The sequence below is a fragment of the Pituophis catenifer genome, unplaced genomic scaffold (assembly GCF_029215685.1).
Source record: "Pituophis catenifer annectens isolate HBS135680 unplaced genomic scaffold, rPitCat1.0.hap2 SCAF_1, whole genome shotgun sequence".
NCBI lineage: Eukaryota > Metazoa > Chordata > Lepidosauria > Squamata > Colubridae > Pituophis > Pituophis catenifer.
The window spans coordinates 39,102,829-39,122,825 of record NW_027256881.1 but is presented as its reverse complement, the minus strand read 5'-3'; the positions used below and the strand labels follow the sequence as shown (position 1 = coordinate 39,122,825).

At 36.4% G+C, this 19,997-nt stretch overlaps 1 protein-coding gene across 5 annotated transcripts in view; it reads right to left on the bottom strand.

Annotated features, from left to right (window-relative positions):
* KLHDC3 (kelch domain containing 3) overlaps nt 1–19,997 on the bottom strand; it is a 46,573-nt gene that overhangs the window by 26,404 nt on the left and 172 nt on the right. For 2 of the 5 annotated variants that reach the window (XM_070932307.1, XM_070932311.1), the window contains exons 2-7: nt 6,965–7,219; nt 5,502–5,678; nt 1,815–1,930; nt 703–750; nt 543–614; nt 147–360 (exon numbers count right to left, since the gene is read on the bottom strand). In XM_070932307.1, coding sequence (XP_070788408.1) covers nt 147–360; nt 543–614; nt 703–750; nt 1,815–1,930; nt 5,502–5,678; nt 6,965–7,118 — 781 coding nt within the window. In that variant the 5' untranslated portion in view covers nt 7,119–7,219. Of the gene's footprint in view, nt 1–146; nt 361–542; nt 615–702; nt 751–1,814; nt 1,931–5,501; nt 5,679–6,964; nt 7,220–12,689; nt 12,735–19,834; nt 19,906–19,997 lie in introns of those variants that run through there. The other 3 variants (XM_070932308.1, XM_070932309.1, XM_070932310.1) reach the window with 3 other exon arrangements.

Below are 19,997 nucleotides of genomic sequence, written 5' to 3'. Positions count from 1 at the left end.
GGCATTTCCCTCGACAGATGCACATGACTAATTATAGAAAGACAGAAAAATATAGACAGAAAAAACACAGAACAATATATGACCTTCTGAAGACATTTGTTTGATCTCTACCATTTAGATATAGTCTACAGAGTGTTACAGCTTACATGCTGAATGACTTCGTCTGCCTTCAGGGAGAAGAGGAGTGGGAGGAGAATCCAGCCAAGAGTTTGTGTCTGTGTCAAATACTTTGATTCGGTTACAGTAAATCTCATTGTTGGAATGGAATGGCCCAAAGCGATCTGCTCTTCCCCCAAACACATACATCTTTGTCCCAATTATTGTGGCTGAATGGAAATCTCTCCATCGAGCTGGTGTGCCCTGAAAAATAATTCCTGTTAGAGGCAGTCAAAGGAAAGTTAATTTTTGGAATAAAAGAAGTGGAAGGGTATGGGATCAGAGTATTCATACTCCAGTTGATTTTAACCCACAGCAGACAGAGGTTAAACTAGAAATAGGATCGCTTAATGAGCAAAAAATACATTCCTTGCATATATACTGACCTTAGTGCAGATCAAACTCCACATCATGTTGCTACTGTCAAGTTTGTGGATGTCATTTGAAAAACAATCAGCCTGAAAGAAAAAGCAGTGATTAAACTACTTGACATATCAAAACAGAATTGCCAACTGAATCTAGGATTCCTAAAGAGATATTGATTACCTTGTTCCCAGACAAGAAAACTCTTGAATTTAATTCTTCAAGATTTCCCTGTGGAATTAGAATATATTCAGGGAACTATAAGAAGTGAGTAAAAAACAAAGTACCTGTTCAGTGGTTAGATTATCCAAATCTCAAAATGAATACAGAATTACAAGCTGCATGGGCTTTACCATAGTTGTCATCATAAAACTATCTCCATTCTACAGACATCAAAAGTAAGCAATGGATATTAAATCCATTGTCACTAATAGCCATGGTTCTGAATGATTTATCTAAATCAACTGCCTTTTAAAATAATAAAGCCGAACCTAACTTGTTCCAGCAATGCAAGTTTAATGGAACTCATTACGTTAGCCCCCCCCCCCCCCAAAACCTCAAGCCAAATATTCTGAAAGGAATCAGTACTAACTTTTAAAAGATACAATTTGGCTGTCCTTGCCATGGATTTGGGGAATTTAGAATTACCATAAAAGAAGACAAAGTATTTGGAGTTATAGATTAGTATCTTAAATTAATACTTCATTTCTGAAGTTTTCTTCAGAGGGCATTACAGCATTCTGCAGGTTAATTCTGCAGATTCACTGAAAACGGTTCTAACTTTAATGCTATTGCTAAACCTAGCTGTAACTATGATCCACATACGGTCATGAGAAGCACCAGAAATGTCCAACAGATTATTTGATAGATATGGGCTTAATATTTGATACAGCCACAGGACCTAATAGGCTTTATTTAAAACAGTCTGACCAATAAAGACAAAGATGCCTGAAATGTTGATAGAGAAACCAATTATCTGTTATCCGTTGTTACTGTTATTCATCTGTTTCTCAGTACGATCAGCTTGCAAAAATATTAACAAACAGATTTTAGCTCAAAGCCAAGGTATGGACTATTTTATTCCGAGTTGCATGTTTTGAAATAAATCTGACTGTATTTAGTAAGTTTTGTTTCTAGCTTCAATAGCAATTTAGCATTATTTCCAGACTGTGGAAACATTAGGCTATCATCAGCAACTGACAAAAAAACCCCTGACTTTACTTTTCAAAGATGTATTTAAATATTGAAAGCAAGTAGATCTGCATATAAATGGTACAAACTTTAGAACAACTTACCAGTTGCTCATATCCTCCAAAAATATACATGCTCTTTCCCAAGACACATGCTGAATGTCCATCCCTTGCTCCTGGAACCATTCCAGAAACTTTTGGAGTGAACCATTTGTGTATGTCTAATACATAAAAATAAAAAAGTGGAGATATATCAACTATATTTAGTGGTCACAGAATGGCATGCTCAAGAATATGTGACAAAAGTTCATAACTCTTGGAGGGAAAATCATTAAATTATACGATCTTTTTCTGCATGTAAAGTCTGTATAAGGCACACCAAACAATATATGTGCCAAAGCTATACAGTAGTTCATAAAAATTATCTAAATCCATTAGTTATGTGGCTTTATTATATTATCATCATAGATTAATATTACAAACTATATCACAGAGAGGCTTGAATCCTTTTGGAAAATGACTAAATGAAGAAGAGGCATTTTTCACCAATGAAAAGTATCCTGTGCATATAATTCTGAGAATATCAGCAATGAAAATTGTGTAAATTTTAAGGCAACACTTGTTCTGAAAAGTCCCATTTATCCCTCCCTCCCCCCAAAGCACAGATAATCCTTAAGAGATTCCTTGAGCATAGTTGGCAGTCAGTTTTTAGTCTTGGTCCAGGAAGCAGCAACAGACTGTCCTATAAAAACTCTATCCCATAAAGGTCTCCCGTAACTTGGCTTCCAACCATAGCCATTCAACCAGACTAACTAGACTTGTCCTCCAGCCCAATGAAAGTTCATAATGGGAAACCAAATCTTGTTCTATGCGAGTATATGCATTTAATGACTGTTTGAAGTTGCAACGGCACTGGAAAAAAATAACTTACAACTGGTCCTTGCATTTACAACAAACCCAGCATTCTGATCAAAATTTGGTTGCTTGGCAACCGGCATGTATTTACAATAACTGCAGCAACTCGGGGTCATGTGATTATCATTTGCAACATGACAGCCATTTTCTGACATCCAAAGTCAATGAGGAAAGCCAGGTTTGCTTAATGACTGCATGATTGAGACTTAGCCACTGCAATAATTCGCTTAACAATTTTGGCAAAAAAGTCATAAAATTGTAAACAACTCACTTACCATCTCCTTGCTTAGTAATAAAAATTCTGGTCCCAATTGTTGTTATAAGTTGACCATATTTAGATTTCTAAATTCAGTTGAGTATTATCTCTAAGGATCTTTACCAAGTGCAACAGATGAAATTAGAGCTGTGACATCTAATCTAGATGGCATTTGTAAGCCAGCAAAGGACAGTGCCCTGCATAATAGGCTCAGGGCTTTGTCTAGCCTGAAGTGACTCATATGGGATTTTATTTTATTTTCCCTCAAGAAGAGTAGGCTTAATACATTTGCTTTCCAGGGATGATAGGAAATGGTAGGTACAAGGCTGCCTAGGACTTTGAACTGTGACAGTTCCTATGTTGCTTTGCAATACTCCTTGTGAACATTATCTCAGATCTAATGTAATATAGTGAAACTATTTCTGCTGTTTACAAAAAAACATAGAAATATTAGCACTCTCAATATTACTATTATTATTTATTAAATTTGTTTTGGGAGCCCATTACAGTAAACTCAATACCACAGTCATTTACAAAAAAGCTACCCACATGTTTTCTAACTGGATTCTTTTCTTTTTAATACATCGTTTATATAGTTTCCTTAAAAAATAAAAATATAGAATAAATTAAGTTAGAAAAATGAGAAAAATGAACAAATGAGAAAGAATGACTTCCAATTTTCTTTAGTGCAATAGAATGCAAAAAAAAAAAAAAAAAATTACAACCTCAACCTTTTGCTTTACATTTCACAACATTTCAAGCCATTTCTAAAATTCTAAAATTACAAAGCTGCCCAAAGTCATTTTGTAGGGGAAATGAGCAGCATAAAAAAAATAATAAATAAAAATAAATAATAAATACAAACTCATTCTATCAAAGTCTAAAATCAAAGTTACTTTTTTAGTTTTAAGCAGAAAGTCCAGAAATGATTTCCAAGTAGAAACAAAACTGCCACCAACGCTAATTCAATCACCTTTCTCATCCACTCTTCCATGGTGGGAACTAATGTGTCTTTCCAGTTTTCTAATTGAGTTCTTATATTTATTTCTCCGTATTTCCCCTCTTCCATATTAAACAATAAACCCAATTGCTAAGATCAACTTGGTATACATTTTCTTGTTTGTTTCTTAGGACAATTTGCTCAGATAATTTGTTAACCTTACTTCTTTGGGAGGGTATTTGCTATATTTTGGATTTTTCTAAACTTTTATGTTATCAGAGCTTCATTTGAATCTTATTGATACAGAAGAGTAGTCCAAGTAAAAAAAAAGCCCCAAAGTTTGAAGCTTGTTTTACTTATTTCATAAAGTCATCCAATCTGTGACAGTGTGAAAAAAAATAATGTTCTCCCTTAGATTCAGCAACTTACTGCACCACTTTTTAGCAGCAAAAACTGCAATCAAATGTTCCTTAGACTTGATTATCAGGCTCCCACTTCACCATGTAGGAATTCTGTCCCATTCCTCTATGACAAACATCTTTAACTCAGTAACATTTGAATTTTCAGCATGAACTGCTCATTTCAGATAATAGTTCTGTAAATTAAATCTGGAGTTTGACCTCACCATTCCAAAATATTCATCTTCCTTATCTTCATCTGTTCTGCTCTGAACTTGCTTGCATGTTTGGGATCACTGTCTTACTGCATGACCCATTTGCACTTGAACAGATCTTATGAGATCAAGTCATACTTATGCAGAGATATTGAAAATTCAAAAGGGTTCACCAACTTTTAATCACTACTGTATATTAACATATCTTATTTGCTCATTTTGTCTATCCTCTTTCTGATACTAGGGTATTCACATCTTGATATATACAAAGAATGCATTAGCTACTGTGTCATGTGCATTTCTTCCACAAACTCATGATACTCCATTTGTACCCAGTGTACTTGAGGCTGTCTTCACAGAAAGCTCAACTTGTTAGAGCTTCCAAAAGCAGGCATTTAGCATTTTGGAGGCATAGAATCCTACTGTGCCAAGCTAGAGAGATTACTATGCAGTCAACAGAAAAACAAAGAGAACATTGGTTTCAAATGAATTTAAGCACAAATAGTTTCAATCTCATTAGTTTATAATCATCATCATTATTACTACTAGCCTCACTAACAATGAAGCTGATTTTAACTTAGAAGGAAAAGTAATTTCAGTAATGATAAGAATAATGTTCATTACTTGCCTCAATATACTAATGAAGCTGATTGTATAATAAGAACAAAAATGAAATAGAACGGAAAGCAATTACATTAATAAATATTTCCTAAATGCTTGATTAATTTAGAAATAATATATTTAATATTTATTATTAGTGGGCAACACATTGACATAACCTGAGTATATAATTTAGAAGTGTTTACATGTAAAAATATAAATATTTAAAGTATATAATTAAAGTTCAAAAGCATAATAAATGTAGTAATTATTAATAATAATTCTTCATTTATAGTTAACACACTTGGCTTACTCAGTTTAATATCATGGCCATTGCTATGTGCCATCATTACTCCATTAATATCATATCAGTAAGAGATAAATGGCCTAAACGTTTGTCCTCCCTGCCTATTTGCCTTTATAAGCATGTGATAGTGAAAGTTATGGAAGCAGGACAACAACACTTACTGACGTCAAAGGCATATAATACATTGCAGGCTCCCTCAGTATCATTACGGCCTCCCCAGATGTAGATAGTGTCATCAATCAGCACCGCAGAATGCCCATATCTCATGTAAGGAACTTCTCTCACATGGTCCCTGCTGTTCGTCCACACTGGTGGTAGTTTGGTCCAACGCAGAGAGACTATTAAAAAAAAGCTCAGAAAGTTCTATCAATCAATCGATCAAAAATAAAAATCACAATTAAGATAAAAAAGAGAAATATGTAACATTCTAAAAGTATGTAAGAAAAAATGGAAGAGATATTATAGTGTACCGTACTGTACAAACTTTAGCAGTACTTAGCTGTAATCCATGAAGTTAAACCAGATTGATCAGATAGTTACAACTTACTATAACTGAACTATATAATTATACTATAATTGTATATTTATATAATTATATATATGTATGTATGTATGTGTGTGTGTGTGTATTTATAGTATATATCACATACTATACTTATAATTACGGTATAATTGTACTATAATAGTACAAGTAGGAATGACCAGACTCGTTAGTGGAAAAGAGTGATAAAAATTCCTGGTAGAGGAACCTGCATAGAGGGAACAGTACAAAATAACATGTTCCATCATTTCAATTTAGGATTAGGGTGGACTAAATTACTATCCTTAGTTGTACCCATGCCACATGTAGCATTTTCCATGGTATCAGTCAGTTTTTCACACATTTTAGGTAGCAGTTGTACCATAAACATGACAAACTCACTATTCTCTACAAACTAATCTCGGACCAGTTTATCAGTACTATATACTATGTACTGTTGCTAGGATTCTACCAACTACTTTATTTGTTAATGGTTTTATCCACTGTGTTCTATAATTGTTGTTTTTTAATATTATGATGTAAGCTGCCCAGAATCATTAGATATGAGATGGGGAGGGCAAATAAATTTCATAAATAAATAAACTAAAAGGTATATGCAGAGTACTGGCACCTCAGGATTATATAGATAATGGGAAACTACATAGGATTCTCTTATGAAGTTATCTAAGATTTCTTACTAAATAAACAATAAGGAGAGCTTTGACTTTCTTGAGATACAAGCTGATGTATTACACAGTTCAAAATTGGCAAATAAACAATTAATAATATTAAAAATCAGTAAATGGTCTCCTGCAATATACTAATAACTAGCACCTCCATTTTTCTCCAAAACATGGTATTGTTTTACATATGCTTCCCCCAAATATATAATTTTTCTATAAAGGAAAAATTTTAATATGAGAAATTCTTTTGCTTCATCACAATTGAATATTTTAAAATTTTCAGTAGCTTCATCTATGTTTGATGGCTGACATATTAAATTAAAATTAACATTCACTAAACATAAACATATGTATTTGAATTTTTTTAAAATAAAGCATAATTAAGTCCTGTTTCTCTAAACCTTAACATTCCTCAACTCACCTGCATTAAATACATGAACATCAATCTGTCGTAGAGTTTCATAATCTTCACCAGAACAGTAACCACCAAAAGAGTAGACTTTATGTCCAACAGCCACAGCAGCGTGGTTTACTCTTCGAGGCCCACCTTCTAAATGAACTGTCCACCGTAACATTCCCTTTTGTGAGTGTTCAATCCTTCCAAGTTATCGGTGGGGGCATTAGATTTTAGTGCCAATAAGGCTAGCCAATCATATTAGTTCATAGCCACAGAAATCTGCAGATTAAAAAAAATCCAGAGTGTTTAAAATTCAGTCTGAAACTTAACACAAGTTAAGGTTTTAAACAACTGCTTTGAATATTATGTATTTCTTTCATTAGTACTAGGGTCAGTTAAAAACAATTTACACTCCAAGGTAGCAGCATATACCACAAACTATAATGACACCAAAATGGTAACATACATATAATACCATAATCACACACGACTATAAGATAACCTTTATTGTCACTTTGTTCTGTAAACACACTGGCACACATTAAAAAATGAAATTCTGATGCCTGCTCTCTAAAGAAAATATATATATACCCATATCCATACCCATTCCCATATGTGTATGGTACACACACACACACACACACACACACACACACACACACACACACACACATTAATTACAATCCTTTTTTAATACATAGCAGAAAAAAAGTGTTTTGAGAGTTAACAAGGTTGATATTGTATGATACAAAGCTATTGCAGAATCTAGCTGTTCTGTTTTGGATACTGCGAAGATTCCTCCCAGAAGGTAACAAAGAAAACCCAGTCATGGAGAGGATGTGCAGCATCCCTGACAATATTGCAGATTCTGGCCAGGCATCGGTTATATGTCATGTCCTGGATAGAAGGAAGTGAATTTCTAATAATCTTTTATGCCATGCTCACCACTCTCTGCACAACCTTCCTGTCCAAAACAGTAATACTTGCAAACCACACAGTAATACAATATGACAGGATGCTTTCAACTGTCCCTCTATAAAAATGGTATGGATAGGTGAATGAAGATATGCTCTTCTTATAAGACACAGAAAATGCAGCTGTTGCTGTGCCTGCTTTACCAGTGTCTCACTGGTGAGCCACCAAGCTAACCTCATCAGCTGCACACCCAAAAACTTGATAGTACTAACCATCTCCACAGGTGAATTGTTAATACACAGATGTATGGGTGTGCCTGCTTTTTTTGAAATTGACAATGATTTCTTTTATTTTTCCTATATTTAAAACTAGACTGTTTTTATTACACCTGTTCACCCAAACCCTCTACCTCCTCGCAGTAATCACCCTCATTGTCATCCGGTATAAGGAAGGCCCACCACTGTTGTATCATCTGCGTACTTCACAATATGGTTGGTAGCAAAACTTGCACAAGTCATGGGGCAGCAGGGTGAACAACAGCGAACTTAAAACAAAGCCCTGAGATAAACTTGTGCTCAAGAACATGGTGTTAGAAATATTAGTTCCAACTCGTATATACTGGGGCCTATCAATGAGAAAATCAAGAATCCAGTTGCACAAAGGAGTATTAAAGCATAAAAGGCCCAGTATATCTACTAAATGCTGAGGAATGTATTAAATGCTGAACTAAAGTCGACAAACAGCATTTGCACATGAGTACTTCTTTCCTCTAAGTGTGCCAAGCTCAGATGGAGAAAAGAGGAAATGGAACAATTTGGACGATAAGCGAACTGAAGTGAGTCAAATGCTGGAGGGAGGCTGGATACAATAAAGTCCTTTATCATCCTTTCAAAACAATTCATAATGATGTACATAAGTGTAACCGGACAATCATTAAGACCTGTGATTATGTATCAAGATGCATGTGACACTCTTTGCCTGTTCTTCCCTGACACCATGCTAGCAGGCTAATCGACATGGAGGAAATGTGGTTTTCAACTTGATGGTACATAAACAATCAAGTTGAATAAAGGTAGTCCTCAACTTATGACCACAACTGAGCCCAAAATTTCTAATTTTGTTGCTAATTGAGACAGCGGTTAAGTGAATTTTGCTCCATTTTAAATCTTTCTTGCCACAGTTGTTAAGTGAATCACTGCAGTTGTTAAGTTAGTAACCCAGTTGTTAAGTGAATTGGGCTTCCCCATTAAACTTGCTTCTCAAAAGATCACAAAATATGACCACATGACCTTAGGACACTGCAACTGTTATTAATATGAACCAATTGCCAAGCATCCAAATTCTGATCATGTGACCATAGGGATCTACCTCTCTCATTTTATATATATATAATGTAAAGTAATGAGTATACAGCTTGTATAACAATGTAAATGTGCTGTCCTCTCAAAATAACGCAACACGTAGCCATTAATGTCTAAACTGCTGGCAACAAAAGTGAGTACACCCCTAAGTGATAATATCTAAATGGGGCCCAAAGTATCAATATTTTGCGTGGCCACCATTATTTTCCAGCATTGCCTTAACCCTCTTGAGCATAGAGTTCACCAGAGCTTCACAGGTTGCCACTGGAGTCCTCTTCTACTCCTCCATGACGTCACAGAACTGATGGTTGTTAGAGACCTTGTGCAACTCCACCTTCCATTTCAGGATGCCTCACAGATGCTCAATAGGGTTTAGGTCTGGAGACATGCTTGGCCAGTCCATCACCTTTACCTTCAGCTTCTTTAGCAAGGCAGTGGTTGTTTTGGAAGTGTGTTTGGGGTCGTTATCATGTTTGAATACTGCCCTGCGGCTCAGTCTCCAAAGGGAGGGGATCATGCTCTGCTTCAGTATGTCACATTACATGTTGGCTTTCATGGTTTCCTCAATGAACTGTAGCTCCCCAGTGCCGGCAGCACTCATGCAGCCGCAGACCATGACATTCCAACCACCATGCTTGACTGTAGGCAACACACACTTGTCTTTGTACTCCTCACCTGGTTGCCGCCACAAACACTTGACACCCATCTGAACCAAATAAGTTTATCTTGGTCTCACTGGACCACAGGACATGGTTCCAGAAATCCATGTCCTTAGTCTGCTTGTCTGCAGCAAACCATTTGCGGGCTTTCTTATGCATCATCTTTAGAAGAGGCTTCCTTCTGGGACGAAGCCCTGCAGATCAATTTGATGCAGTGTGCGGTGTATGGTCTGACAGTATGGTCAACCTCTGCAGCAATGCTGGCAGCACTGATACGTCTATTTCCCAAAGCCAACCTCTGGATACGACGCTGAGCATGGGCACTCTACTTCTTTGGTTGACCATGGCAAGGCCTGTTCTGAGTGGAACCTGTTCTGTTAAACCGCTTTATGGTCTTGGCCACTGTACTGCAGTTCAGTTTCAGGGTCTTTGCAATCTTCTTATAGCCTAGGTCCTAGGCCATCTTTATGTAGAGCAACAATTCATTTTTTTCAGATCCTCAGAGTTCATTGCCATGAGGTGCCATGTTGAACTGCCAGTGACCAGTATGAGAGAGTGAGAGTGATAACACCAAATTTAACACACCTGCTCCTTCACACCTAAGACCTTGTACCACTAACGAATCACATGACACCAGGGAGAGAAAACGGCTACTTGGGCCCCATTTGGACATTATCACTTAGGGGTGTATTCATTTTTGTTGCCAGCAGTTTAGACATTAATGGCTGTGTGTTGCATTATTTTGAGGGGACAGCACATTTACACTGTTATACAAGCTGTATACTCATCACTTTACATTGTAGCCAAGTGTCATTTCTTTAGTGTTGTCACATGAAAAGATATATTTAAATATTTACAAAATGTGAGGGGGTGTACTCACTTCTGTGACATACTGTATGTATATATAATTATATCTTTTATTATTGTAAGCTGCCCAGAGTTACCCTGTGGTAAGGATGGTTTATCAATTTTATAAATAAATAAATAAATAACTAAATAAAACTATCAGTAGTGTGATATTTACTGGCTGTTTATATACCACAGCATGCAGGAGTGGGTTCCACTTACCTTCACTACTGGTTCGGAACTGTGAGCGCGCATATGTGTGCACTTGCTTTGTTCATGCATGGTGCTTCCGGGTGGGTGGGTAGAGCCTCCTGCTGCCACCACTACCAGTTTGCCCGAACCAGGGCGAACCGGTAGAAACCCACCACTGGCAACATGTCTTGCCAGTGTTGTTGCAGGTGTTATTTTCTCCATAGTAGTTTCTTGATCAGGCTATTGTTTTCTTCTTGATTGTTTGTCTGATGTTAATCTCTACTTGTCTGGATATTGGCTGCTGAAGAGGATGTGTTGTGGCCTTTTTGTTTCTCTCCTAGCTTTTTTATTGTCTCTTTTCAATGGTGGCTAAATATCTCTGTTGATGGTTAACATATCTAAGTGTCAAACTTTCAGGAATTTCTTACTGCTTTTAGATTTAGCTTGGTCTAGCATGTTCAAAATTTTCCCGTTGAAATTATGTTTGAGCCTGTCTGTCCATGTCTCTAAGTAGTTTTTATCATGTTTTCTGACTATAATTGATGTTCATGGATGCCCTCTGGTAGTCTTATGCATGTGCATCCTATATAATGGCTGTTACAATTCTTATACTGTATGTTACAGATGACTCCTGTTTTTTTCTTCTTGGGCTGCTGGGTCTTTTAGTTTATTTAAAATGTTTTGGAGGGTTTTAGTTTATTTGTGTACTGTGTAATTGCAATAGTCTGTTGGTTGCTTCTAAGATGTTTCTGATGTAGGGCAGTGATATTCTATTTATAGCTTGTGTTGGTTGTGTTGCAATGGGTTTTAGTGGTCAGGCATGTTTTGATAAAGTTGTATGGGTATGCACATACAACCTATATAAACCATAGAGTCATAGAGGACATGCCCAAGTATGTTCAACCTCTTCTGATCAAAACTGGAAATTAGCAGGAAATGTATACTTATCGTAATAGCCGTACTGCCCCAATATTACACATTATTTGGAATGTTGACAATTTAAGTAAATTATTTTGCCTCGGAACACAAATGTTAATTATTATGCTCAATTACATGGTCAATTGAGAGGCAGCCCATGCATGTTTAACTGAAAGTGACATTACAAATAAATCAGTTTTGGTTACATAGTAAGTTTGAAAAATTAATTTAGAAATTCTATTTAGGATTGAGTATAAAAATTTCCAAAACTGCTTTCAGCTGCGCAAGTCATAATGACACACCAAAACGTAATTTGGTTGTTGCAACATTTAGAAATGTTATTCAAACCTGAAGTGCTCAGCATATTTCTCAGGTCATACAGTAACAACAATATTCTTGATGCTTTAAAAGTATAAGATGGTAGGAACCTTTTTCAATGACCTTAAAATCTAAATTTTGTATATAGGGATTTAGACAATAAAAATTGTAACACCAAAAAAACACACACCCCAGTTCTAAAATAAGTAAAACCAAACAAAATGAACTTGATACCATTACATTTTATAATTGATTTTTCAACTCCAAGAAGATACAGAAGAAATCAAAATAAAAGTAATACATAGAAAAGTACAAATATGTCCAGACTTGTAGCTTAATTTAAACAATCTGGCTTCTTCATAACTTAAACAGTCTGGCTGTAAATATTCAGTTCTAGTGATTAATATTAACTCAGTTTCATTTTAGACCAGCAGGGGATAAACAATTTTGATATTATTAATAATTTGCAGCAGTAACAAACCCCTACTTTTCTAATACCTTAATCTCTCAAATATATTCAATGATATATAAATTCCCTACCATGCTGTGGCTTTAGTTCTTCCAGATATAAAACGTGAAAGGTTGTGGTTTTACCACATGGTTTGGAGTATTAAAAATAGATCCAGACAGGTTGAAGCAATCTATGCTGACTGTTCTATTTTAGGCACAATCCAACACACTATTACATTCATAAGTAAAACTATCCAGTTCCTTTTTGCACTCCTCACTCCTGATTTATTCGTTTCACTAATTATTCCAAGAGAGCAGGATAGACGCCAGTATCTACAGAAGCCTAGTTAGTGACCATCTGTGATGAGGTTCAGTTCTAACAATTCTGGACCGATAGCTAGCGAACATGAGTCACTTATAAAGTACGGCAGAAAATTTGTAAACATCTAAAAGACTCCTGAGAAACAACAAACCAGGCCTTACTTTTATGCTATCACTCTAATAAAATCAGAGCAGTCTTCTGGGTTAGGCTATAGGCCAGTGATGGCTAACCTTTTCGGCACCAAGTGCTGAAAGCGTGTGCATCTGTGCGCAAAAGCACACACATTCATAATGCAATGCATGCGTGAGCCCCCTCATGCACATACAACTCCCCACGTGCGCCCTGCCCCTGCACATACGATCCCCCACGTGCGCCTCCCCTCATGCATGTGTGACCTCCGCCCCCCCCCCCATGCATGCACATCTCCCGCATGTGCGGCAGAGACCTGAAAACCAGCTGGCTGGCAGGAGGTGCACACGTATGCGCAGCACAGCCAAGCTGGGGCAAAGGCTCGCGTGCCTGCAAGGAGGGTTCTGTGTGCCACCTGTGAATGCGTGCCATAGGTTCGCCATTCCTTCTATAGGCAGATCTAATCCTGCTTTGTGGCACACAATGGTTAAGTATCCATGTGAGGCAAACTAGTGATTCAGGAGACATTAATAGTTTTGCACTTATTAGCTGACACTGATACTGTAGTCTGCTGAATTGCTAACAATAAATTCTAGACTTTTATTTATTAGTAGAAAAAGTTATTTCTTCTTCTCTTACCTGTAGTATACCAGATACTTCTTCTCTTACCTGTAGTATAACCAATGAGGGCGAAGCTATGACACTTGTCAAAGGTGACATGCCACAATGTTTTGGATGACATGCCATCATTAATCAACCCTTGACAAAATTATGTTCCATTCACGAGTAATTATTAGAGGCTGTGGTGGCCACATGAGAACGGGGGGTGTTCTCTCGCAACCTTCAGAAGTTGCACCAGCAGACTGTACTCTCGCACTCCCTCCAAACCCTCTGAAAATTGTGCAAGAATGGAGCATGCTTTCACATGGTTTTTGGAAGATACAAACACTGAGAAGAGTATTCTCTGAAACCACTTCAAGAATGAAGGCCTCATGTGACCCAGAGCTGCTTTGGGTAAGCCACAGGCCGGTTAAAAGAAAGGGAACAATGCCTGGAGGTAAGTGATGCAGAGCAGATCCTAGAGATTACACAATTGGACTATATTTTTTTTAAATAAATGAATTTTAAATGTTTTTCTTTTATTCAGTGGGAGGGGGTTACATGCCAGCAGAGTCAGGCATTTCCTGAACTTTCAACATGCTGAACCCAAAAGGTTCGCTAGCACTGGCCTATGTCATGTATGATTTTACATCTCATATTTTGTTATTCCCAGATAAAAGCTCCAACTACTGTAATATAGCTCATAAGAAGCTACTCCAAACCATTAACCAACCATAAAGTTAATTTTCTTGTTTTACTTTTATCTACAATATCCTTTTTAGTGCAGTAACAACAAATGTAGATAGCATGGGCTCAACACATATTTGAATTAGAGTACTGTAATACAGTTCTAAGAATAGGATGCTTCTTTTTTATTTCCATTAAGTTTTAAGATGACTTATGGAAATCATTTGCATGTTGTGAAATCTGCTATGGAAAAACAATTTAGCATATCCATACAGAACAAGAGCAAGCAATTTGTTACCTTTAGCACCACATTTGTAGTTTTCTCAGAGATAATGTTCCAAAATTCAGCAGCAAAATGGCTGCATTGTTTTCCTTTTTAAGAAAAATATAAGGGTAATTGTGAGTAGAAAACTTCTGAGAATTTTTGTGGTATTATTTTGGGTCCTTATGGAAGGAGTTAGATGATTTTCAAGTAAGAATAAAAATAGTTTACTTTCTTGAGGCCTTCTAGACCCATTCTCAGAGTTTAAAATCCAAACAACAAAATAAAACTTCTCTTTCAGTGAAATCCTGGTGTGCAGAAGGTCTCTTGCAAACCTCAAAGTACTGTATGGTTGCAGTACGGTCTCTGATCCCTCAACAATTTTTCACTTTTGAATACATTAATTAAGCTAATTCCTTTTATAAAACATTAAGACACTTTTCTCATTTCCACACTGGAAATGCATCTAAAAGTTTGAACAACCTGACTTGTGACTGTTTGGCTATTGTACCCCCATTCATATTGTAAAGTGAAACCAACGCATCACAAAATTGTCAATGTAAAGCCATCTCCCCCAAATACTGCCAATATTGCATTCAGAGTAAGATCTAAGATCAGCTCTTGTAATGTGGCATCTCTGCAACTATTGATGTTCTATCCTTGCAAATACCTTTACTTTCTTTTTGCCACTTTTGAAAAGTGACAGATTTTATGACAAAAGATCACAAGTGTTTGAATCCTCTTTTCTGATTCAATGTCTCCCTTTAGTGAAATGTCATTAAAATGGCATATCACAAGAAACAGAAACTGTCAAAGCCAAATAAGAATGCCAGATGCAGAAAGGCAAATGAAAGTTCACACACTACAGTTTATACAAGCTGAGTTAACAACAATAACAACAAAAGGTTTACAGCAAACTATGCTCACAGGCTGCCTTCATGAAATCAGCCACTTCTTATCTCAGAAAGTTATTCTAGCTTCCAATGAGAAGAGACAGTCAGTTTGATGTGTTAGTTAAGGTACTAGTCTAGAAACCAGGTGAATTCTAAGCCTCAGGCATGAAAGCTGGTTGGGTGATTTTGGGCCAGTCAGTTTCTCTGATCCTAACCAACCTCACAAATTTATTTTTTCAAGGAAAACAGGCAGGATTTTTTATAGGTTTGCCATCATGAAACGGCCAAATATGTTTTTAAAAGATGGGATAACAATGTAATAGTAACAACTGCCAGTCAAATATTTTTTCTCCTTAAACAACCCTAACATATGCTTTGGAACTATAGGTTTTATCCCTTCTTGGCCTCTTATCTGTTTGTTATATGGCCATTCTGTCATCAGAAATAAGTGAATGCTCTAGAAGAGTTTTTTAAACTTGGTAACTTTAAGATACGTGAACTTCAATTTTCAGCATTCCCCAACCAGCCAATGGGAGTTGAAATCCACACATCTTAAACTTCCCAAGTTTAAAAAATACTGCTCTAGAACTTCCTAGGAATTTCAAAAGCTATCAGAACATCAAGTTTTAATTATAGCAATCTATTGTATATTAGGCTGCTCTAAAAGATTACAGAAAAACTTCAATTGGCTCTCAAATAATGATCACATAACTTATTAGAATTAGCTGCCACCAATATCCTTTTGATAGGATGAAAATATCTTCATTGGCTTTCAGATATTATTTCATGATAGTATGCTAACATATATAGGTAGTCCTCGCTTAACTATTGTAATTGGGACTAGCAACTTTGTAACTAAGTGATGCAGTCATTAATTGAAATATCAGAAGACTGAAACAGACTTATGACAGTTCTACTGTGGTGGTGAAGTGCAACATCATATGACCACAACTTACAATTGACTGCTGACTTCTCCACTGATTTTGCTTGTCGAAAGCTAGCTGTGAAGCTTGCAAATGGTGATCATGTGACCACAGGACACTGTGATTGTTGTAAGTTTGAGAAACAAGTGCAAAGCTACGTTTTCAGTGCCATCGTAGGTTCTAACAGTAACTAAACACAGCAGTTGTTAACCTAAACACATAGTTGTTAACTATGTGATGGAAAGTAATAAGGTGGATCCCCAGGAGGGAAGGGCATTCCAGAGGAGTAACAACATCAGCTCAGCCCAGATATCATGTGTGAGAGAAAGAGGGTGAAGAAAGCCTCCCTGTAATATGGTAGTTCACAGATTAAATTGTAGTTGTAGGTAATAGTCTTCAGTCTGGCAAGGTTTTGTCTATAAGTGTGAAACAGTAAAGAATTCAACTTGTAAGTACTGCAAAGTGTCAATTCTTGGTTTGGGGCCTTTTAGACTAGCTATATTTAATTTATTCAATCAGAATATCAAGTTTCTATCAGAAAACATCAAATTCTATTATTATTCCATATACAGTGCTGTTTCTCCTGAAAGATCCTAGGTATCTTAAATAGATGTATACTTATATATGTATTCATTTATTGAACTTATGTCACCCATCTGCTCAATTAAAAACAAGATAAATATATACAAATTTTCCTCAAAATGTTTAATAAAATGAAATAATGAAACAAGTTAACATCACTATCTGAACAACTGTGTAAAAAAGCAGCTATTGCCTGTTTTTTTCTGCCAAACACAGAAGCACTTGTTTAAATTCAATTAGCCATTGCCTCACCTCATAAAATAGCTCTCAACCTCATTCTGGTCCTACCAATATAACCATGAGCTTTGCTTAACCAGGCAATGGGTTGCAAAACTTTTAAGAGATAGTTTTAGATTGTGCTACCCATGTGTACACAAAGTACAAATTGTCTACCATTATTCCTTCTGGCATAAATTTTTAAAATTTAGAGTTTTTCAAAATACCATAATCTTTATATAATTTAGTCAGGGGTAACATACTGATGTCTCAAATTACTGACCCTGATTTTTCTTCAATAGGTAGGACTGACTCTAATACTGTAGATCAAAAATCAATATTTCTGAGATCCATCCAACCTTTCATAGAAAGCAGCATTAATACTCCCAATATTTCAGAGATTGCTGTACATTATTACAGGCAGTCTTTGCTTACCAATGATAACTGAGAGGGAATTACATCTCTAAGCGACATGGTTGGAAAAGGCAGTTCAAGCATTCTCAGTTGTTGTCATTAGGTGAATCCCACATGGTTGCAGCATCCTGGGGTCACCGTTTACAATGCCCTGCCAGCTTCCCCATTAACTTGACTTGTCAGAAGCTGGCAGTGTGACTGCAGAATGTTGGAATATTGTGATTGTAAGCCAGTTGCTAAGCGCCTGAATCAAGGTCACATGACTGTGGGAACCCTGCAGTAGCCACAACTATAAGGACCAATCGTACTTCTCTTTTGCTCAGAGTCAAAAATTCAAACAATTGCTGAATGAATGATTATTAAATGAGAACTACTTATATATTAGACATGCACTGTCAACTGATTTATTAATTTTATGTATGGCATATCATACATGGACTTGCAGTATATATTAACATTTCGATTTTAAAAAAGCACAATAAAATATGAATGTCAACTGATACTATATTTCTAAACTGAAATTTCTTAATGAAAAATTATTGACTACTTTGTACAATAATTCTTAATGGAAGTGTCTTGTGTGTGGATATACATATATACGGTTTGTTATTAAAAAAACATTATTTTTATTCTAAGAGTCCTTTTTGTTCCAAATTTTCATTCAATTCCAACTCAACGAAGCACCCTGATCTGATGAATAGCTTGGCATTTCAACTATATTGCAGTTTTCCTTAACAATGTATCACACAAGCTGACAATAAGACCAGACAGCAGAGAAAACCAGATACAAATATACTATAATCAAAAGTTCCACAGTTAGAATCAAACTACTACATAGTATGAAATTAAAATATATTAATGTTATTATTAGCTCCACAGCAGATTTTAAGAAACAGAAGAAATTTCAGGGGAAAATGGAAATTAAAGAAAGTAATGTATTTTCTAGAAGAACATCTTTCAAGAAATTCTATTTTCAGTAAAACAAACTAAGATATCCAAAATACTGTTCTTGGATTTTGTTTTCCATGGGTAATGGAAATCAATTTATGTTTTGATTTAAATAAAAAAAAAGAAGTGCAAATATTCATATTAGATATGTTATTTGGCTTCAGCTAGAAATAGAACTATAATTCACACATGCATCATTTGGTTTTTCTTAAACTGCAAATTGTGAACCAATTTTTATATTTGCTCAACTGCACTTGCAGTTATATGGACATTACATTGTCCATATTACATAAAGCAATGATATTGCTTTATAATTGTAGCCCATTCCCAAATTTCAGACAAATAATATTTAAACATCAAGGTTTGCAAACCTGTTTTGTCTGAGAATGTACAAAACATTTATATATGCACATGCTATCACATAAGAGTAGATTTTCTCATAATTATACATCTCAGAAGGGCAGGTGAGACTAATGTATAAGTAACAAATAATGTAAGCTTACATATTCATAGGCGAAGGATCTCAAATTACTATAGGTAATGCATTCATACACATAGATAAGGAGCTCAAGTTTTTACTATAGGTAATGGAGCTCAGGTTACTTCCTGTACTTGTCTTCCCTCAGAAACCAAAGAGGAGGAATAAAGGGGGGAAAAATAAAACAGGGAAGGAAACAGTTTGGGAATGTCAGGTGCCAAAAGGAAAACATTTTCTACTGTAAATCTATGGGATTGTTGTGATTAAAAAAAAACAAAAACCTGGCCTTATATCTCTATATATCAACTTGATTTAATTGATTCCACTCATCTAAGAACAGATTTTCCCTACAACAGGCACCTCCTATTGCTGACATCACTGGCCAACAAATCGTGATAATGATGATGATGATGATGATTATAATATTCGGGTATACATTTGTGTACATGAAGTAAATCCTAGATATTCTATTTGGTAAAATAATTTCGACGTTAGGTACTTCATACCTTGATTTATGAGGGGATTTTTGATACTCCACCTCAGTCAGAACATGTGACCTTCGAGGGCACATGCTGGGAGCTCCAGTTCGGGTTACCTGGAAAGGGGCCAGGGAAAAACAAGGCCAAGATGCCTCCTTTAAGACTCTAGCTAAGGATTCTGAGTGCTCACAAAAAGTGCCCGTCCTGTCACACCCCTCAGCGGTCTGGTCTCCCTTTTATATCGGCATGCGTTATAATGATTGTTTTTCCCTGGAGGACGGCCTCTACCGCCATCCCAGTACCTGACGGCCGCGAGGATTCGGCCGTCCTCACATCCTGCCGAGCGGAGCCACGATCTCCGATTGCACCTCCAATGCCCAGCGCCCCACAACGCGAGTCTTGCCCACCTGCCCCGCGGCAGAACCCTGATGGACCCGCGTCCTTCTCGGCAGCGGCTCGGAAGGA